At 40.3% G+C, this 14,517-nt stretch overlaps 1 protein-coding gene across 2 annotated transcripts in view; it reads left to right on the top strand.

Moving 5' to 3' along the window:
* Positions 1–14,517, top strand: part of LOC139413340 (contactin-4-like) — a 164,236-nt gene that overhangs the window by 19,647 nt on the left and 130,072 nt on the right. For both annotated transcript variants that reach the window (XM_071160574.1, XM_071160575.1), the window contains exon 2: positions 5,514–5,654. In XM_071160574.1, coding sequence (XP_071016675.1) covers positions 5,600–5,654 — 55 coding nt within the window. In that variant the 5' untranslated portion in view covers positions 5,514–5,599. The remainder of the gene's footprint in view (positions 1–5,513; positions 5,655–14,517) is intronic.

Here is a 14,517-nt window from a genome sequence, read left to right as displayed (position 1 = left end):
CCTGTCATCATCGTCTCGCGCCTCATTACACTCACCTGGACTCCATCACCTCCTTGATTATCTTCCCTATATCTGTCACTCCCCTTGGTTCTTTTCTCAGGTGTTATTGACTCTGTTTCCATGTCGGTGCGTTATTTGTGTTTCGTTTATTTATTAAAACACTCACTCCCTAAACTTGCTTCCCGACTCTCAGCGCACTCGTTACATACTCATTCAAGGGTTTTTCAAAACTATGAAATACACATATGGAATCATGTACTAACCAAAGTGTGATGTGTTAAATGAATCAAAATATATTTTATATTTGAGATTCTTCAAAGTAGCCACCCTTTGCCTTGATGACAGCTTTGCACACTATTGGCATAATCTCAACAGCTTCCCACATATGCTGAGCACTTGATAGCCCTTGTCATTGTCCTGTTGTTTAGGTGTGCCTTGAATTCTAAACAAATCACTGACAGTGTCACCAGCAAAGCACCCCCACACCATCACAACTCCTCCTTCATGCTTCATGTTGAGAACTACACATGCAGAGATAATCTGTTCACCTACTCCGCATATCACAAAGACATGGCGGTTGGAACCAATAATCGCACATTTGGACTCATCAGTCCAAAGTACAGATTTCCACCGGTCTAATGTCCATCGTTCATGTTTCCAGGCCCAAGCAAGTCTCTTCTTATTATTGGTGTCCTTTAGTAGTGGTTTCTTTGCAGCAATTTGACCATGAAGGCCTGATTCACGGAGTCTCCTCTGAACAGTTGATGATGAGATGTGTCTGTTACTTGAACTGTGAAGCATTTATTTGGGCTGCAATTTCTGAGGCTGGTAACTCTAATGAACTTATTCTCTGCAGCAGAGTTAACTCTGGGGCTTCCTTTCATGTGGCGGTCCTCATGAGAGCCAGTTTCATCATAGCGCTTGATGGTTTTTGCGACTGCACTTGAAGAAACTTTCAAAGTTCTTGACATTTTCTGAATGGCTTAAAGTAATGATGGATTGTTGTTTCTCTTTGCTTTTTTGAGATGTTCTTGACATAATATGGACTTGGTTACTACATGATTTCATATGTGTTATTTCATAGTTTTGATGTCTTCACTATTATTCTACAATGTAGAAAGTAATACAAATAAAGAAAAACCCTTGAATGAGTAGGTGTGTCCGAACTTTTCACTGGTACAGTACTGTGTGTACAAAACATTATGAACACCTGCTCTTTCCATGACATAGACGGAGCAGGTGAATCCAGGTGAATGATCCCTTACTGTTGTCAATTGTTAAATCCACTTCTATCAGTGTAGATAAACGGGAGGAGACAGATTAAAGAAGGGTTTTTAAGCCTTGAGACAATTGAGACATGGATTGTGTATGTGTGCCATTCAGAAGGTTAATGGGTAAGACAAAATATTTAAGTGCCTTTGAACAGGGTAGGTGCTAGGCGCACCGGTTTGTGTCAAGATCTGTAAAGGTGCTGAGGTTTTCACGCTCAACAGTTTCTCGTGCGTATCAAGAATGGTCCACCACCCAAAGGTCATCCAGGCAACTTGACACAACTGTGGGAAGCATTGGAGTCAACATGGGCCAGCATCCCCGTGGAACGCTTTCGACACCTTGTAGAGTCCATGCCCCGGTGAATTGAGGCTGTTCTGAGGGCAAAACGGGGTGGGGGGGTGGGGGGGGGGTACAACTCAAAACTCAATATTAGGAAGGGGAATTTGATGTTTAGTATACTCTGTGTATATCGCCAGAGGATACTGAGGGGAGAACGGCTCATAATAATGTCCGTAATGGAGCAGATGGAATGGCATGGAAACCATGTGTTTGATGTATTTGTTATCATTCCATTCCAGTCATTAGAATGAGCCCTTTCTCCCGAATTAATGTGCAACCAACCTCCTGTCGTGTATATATATTATTTAGTCCTCTCAAAAAATGTGTTGTTTTTGGGGGTTGGTGTTGAGCAGGCGAGATGAAAGGGAAATTTGTAATTCAAATTTCAACAATGCAGCAATTGATTGTGTCAGCCACTGAATAAATCAGTAATTGGATCATATTTGTCTTTCAACAGCAGAAGAATGACTATATGTAATACATATTCAAAGACTGACTATAACAAAAGCCCTGCATCAACATTACCGTGTAATGTCTAAAAGTTCACCATTAACTACTTTTCTACCAAAATAGAGAGCATTACTGTATATTGTCTATAGGGCAACAGGGTACATTAAGCTAATGTTTTAAAAGTACTGCCATGGGACACTGCGTCTCTGGATGGCATTGATTTTATTTGTCTCCCCCTGCAGATCCCTCCCCCCATCTTCCCTTCTGCTCTCTACATCGAAGGCCTACTGGAGCACACAGAGAATTTACTATCCCACTGACACAATGCAGGCTTTTGAGGTTTGGGTACTGATTTCATGCCGATACCCCTGGTATTTCTGCTGGGTAATAAAACACATCTGACGTTGACACTGTAGTGGGATCGCTGGAGTTTTTCACACCCTATCTCTTGCTATGGCTTACAACATTTATGAACATAACAGTGAATGGGTATTATTCTGTCTAGGTACGCCACTGTATGTTTAAGAGGGAGCTTCTAAAATAGGCTTAAAAACAGGATTCTCTGGAGCCGTATTTGTCGCGGATATGGAAAGGCATGTAATAGTCGCTGTGCCAAAAATGAAAATCAGTGCTATTTTTTTTTTTCCCTCTCTAACTTTTTAGTTAATAGATTAGGCTCCAGCTTGAATTTGGTAGGCAGAAAAAGGGAGTAATGTATGTTTTTTTATTTTTTATTATAGTACTTCTGAACCAGCCCATCAGCAACTCTCTATAAAACCAAAGCTGTGCATTCAGAGTTACATGTTATAGGGATTTGGTGAAAGAGAATATTGAGTCATTTGTATAACTAATTTATTTCATTAATTCATTGATGTATACTTTAAGGCAATCTCTTTGCACATTTCTCTTTCAAGGCTTAATTTCTTATACATCCATCATTTACTAGATCTAAATATACAGTGCCTTCAGAAAGTATTCATACCCCTTAACTTTTTTCATATTGTGTTGTGTTACAGACTTAAATTGAGATTTTGTTGTCACTGGCCTTCACACAATACCCCATAATATAAAAGTGGAAATATGTTAATTTTTTATATATATATATTTTTTACAATTAATAAAAAACAAAAAGCAAAAATATCTAGAGTCAATATGTATTCAACCCCTTTGTTATGGCAAGCCTAAATAAGTTCAGGAGTAACAATTTAGTTAACAAGTCACATAAGAAGTTGCATGGACTCACTGTGTGCAATAATAGTGTTTAGCACAAGGTCCCTCAGTCGAGCACTGAATTTCAAACACAGATTCAACCACAAAGAACAAAGAGGTTTTCCAATGACTCGCAATGAAGGGCACCTATTTGTACAGTAGAAAAAAGCAGACGTTGAATATCCCCTTTTTTTTATTTTGTATTATTATAATTTTTTAACCTTTATTTAACTAGGCAAGTCAGTTAAGAACAAATTCTTATTTACAATGACAGCCTAGGAACAGTGGGTTAACTGCCTTGTTCAGGGGCAGGACAACGGATTTGTACCTTGTCAGCTCGGGGGTTTGAACTTGCAACCTTCCGGTTACTAGTCCAACGCTCTAACCACTAGGCTACCCTACCCTTGAGCGTGGTGAAGTTATTAATTACACTTTGGATGGTGTAACGATACACCCTGTCGCTACAAATATACAGACATCCTTCCTAACTCAAATCAAACTTAATTTGCCACATGCTCCGAATACAACAAGTGTAGACTTTACCGTGAAATGTTTACTTACAAGCCCTTAACCAACAGTGCAGTTCAAGAAGAGAAAATATTTACCAAGTAGGCTAAAATAAAAAGTAATAATAAAAGTAACACAATAAGAATAACGAGGCTATATACAGGGGGCACCGGTACCGAGATAGTGTGCAGGGGTACAGGCTAGTTGAGGTAATCTGTACATGTAGGTGTGGGTGAATATGTGAATATGCATAGGTAACAAACAAACAGCGAGTAGCAGCAGTGTAAAGGGGGGGGGGGTCAATGTAAATTGTCCAGTGGCGATTTTTATTAATTATTCAGCAGTCTAATGGCTTGGGGGTAGAAGCTGTTGAGTTGTCATAGGGCTGGATGAGTTACAGTTTTGACTTAAAGCTGCTCAGTTGTCGGAGAGGAAGGAAACCGGTCAGGGATTTCACAATGAGATCAATGGTGATTTTTAAACAGTTACAGAGTTTAATGGCTGTGATAGGAGAAAACTGAAGATGGACCAACAACATCATAGTTACTCCACCATACTAACCTAATTGACAGATTGAAAGAAGGAAGGCTGTACATAATTAACATATTCTAAAACATGCATCCCGTTTGCAACAAGCCACTAAAGTAATACTGCAGAAAATGTGACCATGCAATTAACTTTTTGTCCCAAAGTGTTATGTTTGGGGCAAATCCAATACAACACATTATGTATTTTCAAGCATAGTGGTGGCAGCATCATGTTATGGGTATGCTTGTAATGGTTATTAAGGACTGGGGAGTTTTTAAGGATAAAAAAGAAAGGGAATGGAGCTAGGCACAGGCAAAATCTGGAAAACCTGGTTCAATCTGCTTTCCACCAGACACTAGGAGATTAATACAGCAGGACAATAACCGAAAACAAAAGGCCAAATCTAGTACATTGGAGTAGCTTACCAAGAAGACAGTGAATGTTCCTCGAGTGAACAAGTTACAGTTTTGACTTAAATCTACTTGAACATCTATGTCAATACTTGAAAATGGTTGTCTAGCAATGATCAAAAACCAATTTGACAGAGCTTGAAGAATTTTGAAAAGAATAATGAGTAAATGTTGCACAATCCAGGTGTGGAAAGCTCTTAGACTTACCCAGAATGACTGACAGCTGTAATCGCTGCCAAAGGTGCTTCTACAAAGTATTGACTCAGGGGTGTCAATACTTATGTAAATGAGATATTTCTGTAGTTCATTATCAATGAATTTGCAAACATTACTGAAAGCACGTTTTCACTTTGTCATTATTATGTTGTTTTGTGTGTAGATGGGTGAGAAAAACATATGTTTAATCCATTTTGAATTCAGGCTGTAACCCCCGAAAATGTGGAGTAGGTCAAGGGGTATGAAAGCGCTGCACATGACTGAATGTGTACAGTAGGCTACATGCTGCTGTAAAGGGCAACATTTTGAAAAGCATTTCCCTAGTCGTTGACATGTTATCAGAAGTGAGAAAAGCCGTCATATTCCTTCAATTCTCTTAATGTTCAATTCATGCCCCTGAACGAGGCAGTTAACCCACTGTTCCTAGGCCGTCATTGAAAATAATAATTTTAAATGATTTATATATTTTTTTAAATGTTAGAGTTCTTTACAGTCCTTTATCAGCACTTTTCTCAAGTGCTGATAAAAGATTGTCTTTCTGTCTTATCATGGTATTCATTACGTCGGTTTCTTTTTCTACAGAGTGAAGACCCAGAAAGGTACCGAAAGGATTCCTCCGTACATTTGTGATTGGATGTGAGTCTACTTTTGACCCCACAAAACTGAAGATGACGTTGCTATGGAAACTGCTGTTGCTGCAGTCACTCATGGGGTGCCTAGCAGGTAAATAACTTTTGATGCAAGCAAGAGCTCTCTTTGTGAAGTTTTGTGTCTCATTCATATGTTTTTGGGGGCAGGTTGCAGTGTGAAAGCCATAGTTTAGAATGAAGCTAGCTCAAGTAAACACAGGACACAGGGAAACATTAAGATACAAATAATGAGGTTGTAAAATGTATTTGTTAAAGGAAATAATTGTAATTGTATGGTCGGCAGTCAGTAAAGGTTGACTGCTGTTAGCGTAATCGTTATGAATATAAACAAGGAGATTGGGTTGCGGATATGAAATTAAAGACAGGAATATTAAATGTAACGCATTGATCGCAAAAGAGTGTGAGATTTAATCAGCAGAGGAACAAAATGGCAATGACCTTTGTTCTGGGGTAAACTAAGACTGCATCATGTTCATACAGTAGAATGTACTGCAGAGTCAAGGCCAAAAATGTGAAATATTAGACAATGACAGGTGAAAAATAGAAGCTTTGGACTTCTACTGTCACAATCGAATGGTTGCCGCTTGCGGTAACTCGATTTGGCGTCATTTGGTTTGGTGAACAGAGAAGCTCTCCTCTAATTTTCGTAAAATATACATAATTAGGTTAAATACATATAAAGGATCATTGATAACATTAACATTGATATCAAAGCGTCATTGTTTCATATAATACCTGTCACTATCTGTTTGGATGTCAGATGATAGTTCTTTAGGTTACAGAAACATTTGGGGGCTAAGGGGGATGGGAAAGGAACGAAGGTCAAAGGTTGCTGAAGACATCTGCGTTGTGGATGGTGGATGACGGATGGCATCTTTCCCTTCAAGATGTGTCGATACGTGTCTAGATTCATGGCCGATACGATACAGGAACGGTACGTTTTAGTTTGAAACGATTCAGTGTGATTCACTGTGATTAGAGAAAGAATCGATGCGATTTCTTCCTCTGTGATACGATTCGATGCACTAACATGTTGCATAAACACATGAATTTATCATTCTAAATCATAATCTGCTGCTGATGGAGAGCTCATGAGCTGGATTAGTCTGACCTGACTTCTGTGTGTGTGTGTGTGTGTGTGTGTGTGTGTGTGTGTGTGTGTGTGTGTGTGTGTGTGTGTGTGTGTGTGTGTGTGTGTGTGTGTGTGTGTGTGTGTGTGTACAGTGGGGTCTAAAATTATTAACACTCTTCATGAAGATGAGCAATAATGACTATCTAAAATACATCATTCAAATACTGAGCTAAGTTGTATGCTTAAAAAAAGACATAATCTTCTACATTGTAGAATAATAGTGATGACATCAAAACTTTTATATAACACATATTGAATAATGTAGTAACCAAATAAGTGTATTATATATTAGAGATTCTTCAAAGTAGCCAACATTCCCCCTTGATGACAGCTTTGCACAATCTTGGCATTCTCTCAACCAGCTTCACCTGGAATGCTTTTCCAAAAGTCTTGAAGGAGTTCCCACATATACTGAGCGCTTGTTGGCTGCTTTTCCTTCACTCTGCGGTCCAACTCATCCCAAACCATCTCAATTGGGTTGAGGTCGAGTGGTTGTGGAGGCCAGGTCATCTGATGCAGCACTCCATCACTCTCCTTCTTCTCAAATAGCCCTTACACAGCCTGGAGGTTTGTTGGGTCAATGTTCTGTTGAAAAACAAATGATAATCCCACTAAGCGCAAACCAGACGGGATGGCATATCGCTGCAGATTGCTGTGGTAGGCATGCTGGTTAAATGTGCCTTGAATTCTAAATAAATCACAGACAGTGTCACCAGCAAAGTACCCCCACACCATCACACCTCAATGTTTCACGGTGGGAACCACACATGCAGAGATCATCCGTTCACCTACCCTGCGTCTCATAAAGACACGGCAGTTGGAACCAAAAATCTCAAATGTTGACTCATCAGACCAAAGGACAGATTTCCACCGCTCTAATGTCCATTGCTCCATTGCTTGGGCCAAGTCTCAAGAAGAGACTAGGCCCAAGCAAGTCTCTTCTTATTATTTGTGTCCTTTACTAGTGGTTTCTTTGCAGCAATTAGACCATGAAGGCCTGATTCACGTAGTCTCCTCTGAACAGTTGATGTTGAGATGTGTCTGTTACTTGAACTCTGTGAAGCATTTATTTGGGCTGCAATTTCTGAGGCTTATAACTCTAATAAACGTATCCTCTGCAGCAGAGGTAAGTCTGGGTCTTCCTTTCCTGTGACGGTCCTCATGAGAACCAGTTACATCGTAGCGCTTGATGGTTTTTGCAACTGCACAAAGTTCTTGAAATGTTCATGTTTTAAAGTAATGGTGAACTGTCGTTTCTCTTTGTTTATTTGAGCTGTTCTTGCAATAATTCTTGTATTTGACCAAATAGGGCTGTCTTCTGTATACAGTGGCTTGCGAAAGTATTCACCCCCCTTGGCATTTTTTCAATGTTTTTGCCTTATACCCTGGACTTTTTGGGGGGTTTGTATCATTTGATTTTCACAATATGCGTACCACTTTGAAGATGCAAAATATTTTTTATTGTGAAACAAACAAGAAATAAGATAAAGAAACAGACAACTTGAGCGTGCATAACTATTCACCCCCCCAAAATGAATACTTTGTAGAGCCACCTTTTGCAGCAATTGCAGCTGCAAGTCTCTTGGGGTATGTCTCTATAAGCTTGGCACATCTAGCCACTGGGATTTTTGCCCATTATTTAAGGCAAAACTGCTCTAGCTCCTTCAAGTTGGATGGGTTCCGCTGGTGCACAGCAATCTTTAAGTCATACCACAGATTCTCAATTGGATTGAGGTCTGGGCTTTGACAAGGCCATACCAAGACATTTAAATGTTTCCCCTTAAACCACTAAAGTGTTGGTTTAGCAGTTTGCTTAGGGTCATTGTCCTGCTGTTTGGTTATCCTCCATCTCAGTCTCAAATCTCTGGAAGACTGAAACAGGTTTCCCTCAAGAATTTCCCTCTATTTAGCATCATCCCTCATTCCTTCAATTCTGACCAGTTTCCCAGTTTCCCAAAACATCCCCACAGCATGATGCTGCCACCACCTTGCTTCACTGTGGATGATATGTTATTCTCGGGGTGATGAGAGGTCCATCAAGGAAAACTCCAGACAGAGTTTTCCTTGATAGACAAAAACATAAATTTTAGTCTCATCTGACCAGAGTATCTTCTTCCATATGTTTGGAGAGTCTCCCACATGCCTTTTGCCGAACACCAAATGTGTTTGCTCATTTTTTTTCTTCTTTAAGAAATTGCTTTTTTCTAGCCACTCTTCCGTAAAGCCCAGCTCTGTGGAGTGTACGATTTAAAGTGGTCCTATGGACAGATATTTCAATCTCCGCTGTGGAGCTTTGCAGCTCCTTCAGGGTTACCTTTGGTCTCTTTGTTGACTCTCTGATTAATGCCCTCCTTGCCTGGTCCATGATTTTTGGTGGGTGGCCCTCTCTTGGCAGGTTTGTTGTGGTGCCATATTCTTTCCATGTTTAATAATGGTTTTAATGGTGCTGTGTGGGATGTTCAAAGTATTTTTTTAAACCAAAACCCTGATCTGTACTTCTCCACAACTTTGTCACTGACCTGTTTGGAGAGCTCCTTGGTCTGCATGATGTTGCTTGCTTGGTGGTGCCCCTTGCTTAGTGTTGTTGCAGACTTGGGGGCTTTTCAGAACAGGTGTATATATACTGAGATTGTTAGATCATGTGACACACAGGTGGACTTTATTTAACTAATTATGTGACTTCTGAATTTAATTGCGGTTGCACCAGATCTTATTTAGAGGCTTCATAGCAAACGGGGTGAATACATATGCACGCACCACTTTTCCGTAAATTTTTTTAATTAAATTTAAACAAGTTATTTTTTTCATTTCAGTTCACCAAGTGTGACTATTTTGTGTATGTCCATTACATGAAATCCAAATAAAAATACATTTAAATTACAGGTTGTAATGCAACAAAATAGGAAAAACGCCAAGGGGGATGAATACTTTTGCAAGGCACTGTACCAACACAACTGAGTGGCTCAAATGCATTAAGAAGGAAAGAAATTCCACAAATTAAGTTTTAACAAAGACACACATGTTAATTGAAATGCATTCCAGGTGATTATCTCATATCTCATTAAGCTGGTTGAGAGAATTCCAAGAGTGTGCAAAGCTGTCATCAAGGCAATGGGTGGCTATTTGAAGAATCTCAAATATAAAACATATTTGGATTTGTTTAACACTTTTTTGGTTACTACACGATTCCATATACTGTATTTCCTAATGCTGATGCCTTCACTATTATTCTTCAATGTAGGAAATAGTAAAAAAGAAAAAAGAAATTGAATGAGTAGGTGTGTCCACACTTTTGACTGATACTGTACATATTACCTCAATTACCTCGATTATCCTTGACCCCCGCAAATTGACTCGGCATCGGTACTCCCTGTATATAGCCTCGTTATTGTTATTTTATTGCTGCTCTTATAATTTTAGCACACAAAACATTTTAGCATTTAAATGCTGAAGGTGCTGCACAGATGTGCAAGATCAGGAACAGGCCACTTACCTCGCGTTGATCAGTGCATGAAGCTGGGCACAGTGCGCGGTTTGACCAGGCTTCTGATATTGCCTGGGGTTGTTCTGCATGCAAAATGACTTGTAGGTCAATGACTATCAACACAGTTACATGCAGTTCAATGCTGAAGGAGTGGACACATCAGTTGTGAGAGCTATTTCATATTTCTGTAAAGTCAAAAGAATTTAATATGAGCATTTGGATCAGTTTGCGGTCCACGGACCTTATGCACTTGTATCTTAAACATTTGAATCGGGACCCGAGGTGAATCTACATCTCTACTACTGACCTAAGTGAAGTAGTGTGTAGAATATGCCCTTGCGGTTATAGCACACTCTGTGTGAAATACATTGGTTAGTAAATGTTTGTTCTTGTGAAGATTACAGATACGATGAACATGAAAGAACCCCTGCTTTCATCCATGCTGATCCATAATGGAAGTGTGTTTTTGCTAATTTAGTTCATCCCTACATCAAACCTAATACAGTAATCAGAAGAGGTATTATAATATCCCCCTTGAACCGTCATCAATGTCCACAGTGCCATTGAAAATCTTTCAGGGGGAAATAGAGACTCATGGAGAGTGCTCCTGTTCTCCCTATCTGCCTTTAGTGCCGCCGTGAAAGAAACATTAAGGCATACACTCTTATTTCTATACAGTATAGCAGGGGAACAGGGGGATATGAATCACACAGAAATCCTTATTGTGCGTTTCGGAGTATCCGTCATTCATGTACAGTAAAGCTGAATTATAGCTTCATTATACAATGGGTGTCAGTTGTTCCCCACAGGGCTCTCCTGCATTGATCACATTTTGATGGAGGATTTTAATTTCTCTTGCTTACTAATTGGTGGGGGTCAACGGAGAACATCAGTTGGATTTCTCAGTCTTTAATCAAGAGGCATTATCCTAGTCAAGATTTTAAAAAGGCTCTACTGATGAAGCACTAGACTCTGGCACTAGTTCACCCTCCCAATCCAACACAAGACAGTTTTGAGACTGCAAGCCTTTCTTATTCTCATGATTGGGAGTTTGAATTTGATTGTAAAGGAGTCTGTAGACTTCATACTTGTCTTTTGTTCTTATGTGTCATTCAAATCAGACTTTGGCATTCACTCAGCATGCAGTTGGCACTGGCTGATTGACCAGCATCTGATAAACACAGTTTGTTGCCACAGTACTCATATAGTAAAGCTAGAAGAGCCGCTACCTCTATGGCCAGAAATGATTTTGCACTCGATCTGTTTCTCTTTAAGGACCAATACATAAACTATCCTAAGTATGCCACCAAAAAGAGTCCTTTACCTGCTGTTGAAAATTACAAGACAGATGTGGGCAAATAATAAAAATGTAGGCTAATAAGTATCATTATGTCTTCAGTGATACACACAACCTTTTATCCATGTTACATCTGGGAGCAGGTTCTAGTCATTTATTATCTTTGAAAGGTGTGATCCCAGTTTGCCATGTACTGTAAGACACTCGTCTTTCATGACGTGCACTAGCTGTCTGAATGCAGCTTTGTGAAACTGACCGAAAAGGTCAAGCAACCTGGCGAACGCCAGTGAAAGGGAAGGTTACCCCTGAAAAGGCAAGGATTCACAGTCAGACTGTACCGAATGTGTTGAGGGGGCCGTAATGATCTCTGTCCCCTGCTAGGCGTGTTCCTTTGTTCTGCTAGTGTGCCTCAACAGGGCTGCCTCCTGTTTCCCCTGCCTGCACTGTGCTGCCTTGCGCGTCACTCTCACCCTCACTGTTAGCATCTGATTACCCCAGCGCAGCGCCACACTCTTCCCCAGGACACGCTCAGAATCCTGATACCCTGCCTTTTATTCCTGCTTACTCCACCATGATGACGGCCCATGCCTTTACTTAATTTAGCCTTTACTTAAGCTACATGCATTTGTATTATATAAAACATTATTAGCATATTAGCACAGTTACGCTAAGCAGCACTGATGGTACTTACAGAATGAACTCGGCCCTGATGGCTTAACGTTTTGCCGCCTGTCCCAGAACCATTTGATTTCCACGCCTAAGCTGCTTGCTGTGCTCGTGGAGAATAAAAGTGTCTTACTCCATGTGGGCTCAAATGTCTTTAAAGGCCACATTGCTGTGTAAGTGAAAAAGGACATGAAAGAGACATTGTGCGCACAAAGGAGTTCTCGATGGCTAAACGGTGAATCGTTTCGCATCGTTTTCTTAGCGAGATGACCTTCACAGCTCCAGAGACATTACTGTAGTTGTTCTGTCTCTGTGAAAGTCCACCTGTTGTTGTTAGAACCCGGAAAAGAACATTGAACAAAACGGTGAATGTACTTTCAGGATGCCTTTATGTTCCAGAGCACTTCTCCGAATGAGGATGTCGCATCAGCTTTGCTTTCTCTCTTATGCTTTCTGAGCTGTGCCTATAGGTATAGAGTCTGTCTAAAGAAGCCACTAAAATACATGTGCGCATCCTAAAAGGCATGTTACTGAATCAAGGTTGTACGACATCCTTTCATGGATTCCTCCTCAGTTCACCTTTTCTCTGGGATTTCAATAGGGGCTGAGTTATTTTCAAGATCTTGAAGGACAGAACACGAGAGATCCATAGACATGAAACAGAAGGACAAAGAGGAAAGTCCGTTTTCACACCAGCTGCTCTGGACATCCTGGTGTTTACTGTATTGTACTGTACAGCAGCGTAGGACAAACGTGTTTCAGGAGAGGCCATGCAGAGTACAACATGTGTTATATCTAAACCTCCACAGGAAATGTCCAATACGAGCCATAGCATACTGCAAACACATGAATATGATTTTTGCAAAGTCACTTTACAATGCAGGTTTTGTATCATCTTGTCGTATTGATCAATTTCAACACATTTTTCTTTCATGGGTAATACTCAATGTTTTCAGGCGAAAAATGAAACAGCAGGATTCCACAGCAGTCAGTTGATGGCCAAGTTATTCAAGGCCTGTAAAGCAAACCCAGTAGGTGGCATGTAGACAAAGCCAATTTTCATGAAACAATTTTTGTCCTCTGTTTCATTTCATGTTCATGTAAGAGTGCTGTGTCACCGACCTACTGCTGCTGTTGTGAATAAGTATGCTAATATAGTAAATAGCTTGCTCAGTTTGCTCTCCTTATCCAACGCTGTACACTTTTATGAATACACACGATTTCTTGGGGTGGGCATAATGGTGTCATGTTACGGCCTTTATCTTCCCCTTGCATTAAGGTCCACACAGCAGGCACTTCATAGCCCATTGGACGAAATTGTTCTCAATATATATCGCTAATAGAAATCTTAATTTGATTATACAGTACCGGTCAATAGTTTGGGCACACCTACTCATTCAAGGGTTTTTCTGTATTTTTTACTATTGTATACATTGTAGAGTAATAGTGAAGACATAAGAACTATGAAATAACACATATGGAATCATGTAGTTAGCAAAAAAGTGTTAAACAAATCAAAATATATTTTATATTATTCAAAGTAACCACCCTTTGCCTTGATGACAGCTTTGCACACTCTTGGCATTCTCTCAACCAGCTTCACCTGGAATGCTGAGCACTTGTTGGCTGCTTTTCCTTCACACTGCGGTCTAACTCATCCCAAACCATCTAAATTGGTTTGAGGTCAGGTGATTGTGGAGACTGTCATCTGATGCAGCACTCCATCACTCTCCTTCTTGGTCAAATAACCCTTGCACAGCTTGGAGGTTTTATTTTACCTTTATTTAACTAGGCAAGTCAGTTAAGAACAAATTCTTATTTTTAATGACGGCCTAGGAACAGTGGGTTAACTGCCTGTTCAGGGGCAGAACGACATATTTGTTCCTTGTCAGCTTGGGGATATGAACTTGCAACCTTTTGGTTACTAGTCCAACGCTCTAACCACTATTCTACCCTGCCGCCCCCAGGTGTGTTGGGTCATTATCCTGTTGAAAAGCAGATGATAGTCCCACTAAGCGCAAACCAAATGGGATGGCGTATCGCTACAGAATGCTGTAGTAGCCATGCTGCTTAAGTGTGCCTTGAAATCTAAATAAATCAATGACAGTGTCACCAGCAAAGCACCATCACACCTCCTCCTCCATGCTTCACGGTGGGAACCACACATGTGGAGATCATCCGTTCACCTACTTTGTTTCTCACAAAGACAGCGGTTAGAACCAAAAATCTCAAATTTGACTCATCAGACCAAAGGACAGATTTCCACCGGTCTAATGTCCATTGCTCATGTTTCTTGGCCCGAGCAAGTCTCTTCTTCTCCTTGGTGTCCTTTAGTAGTGGTTTATTTGCAGCAAGGC

Source organism: Oncorhynchus clarkii, chromosome 7, assembly GCF_045791955.1.
Source record: "Oncorhynchus clarkii lewisi isolate Uvic-CL-2024 chromosome 7, UVic_Ocla_1.0, whole genome shotgun sequence".
In the NCBI taxonomy this organism is placed as follows: domain Eukaryota; kingdom Metazoa; phylum Chordata; class Actinopteri; order Salmoniformes; family Salmonidae; genus Oncorhynchus; species Oncorhynchus clarkii.
Note: the sequence above shows the minus strand (reverse complement) of the source record. Positions and strands in the feature narration are given on the sequence as shown.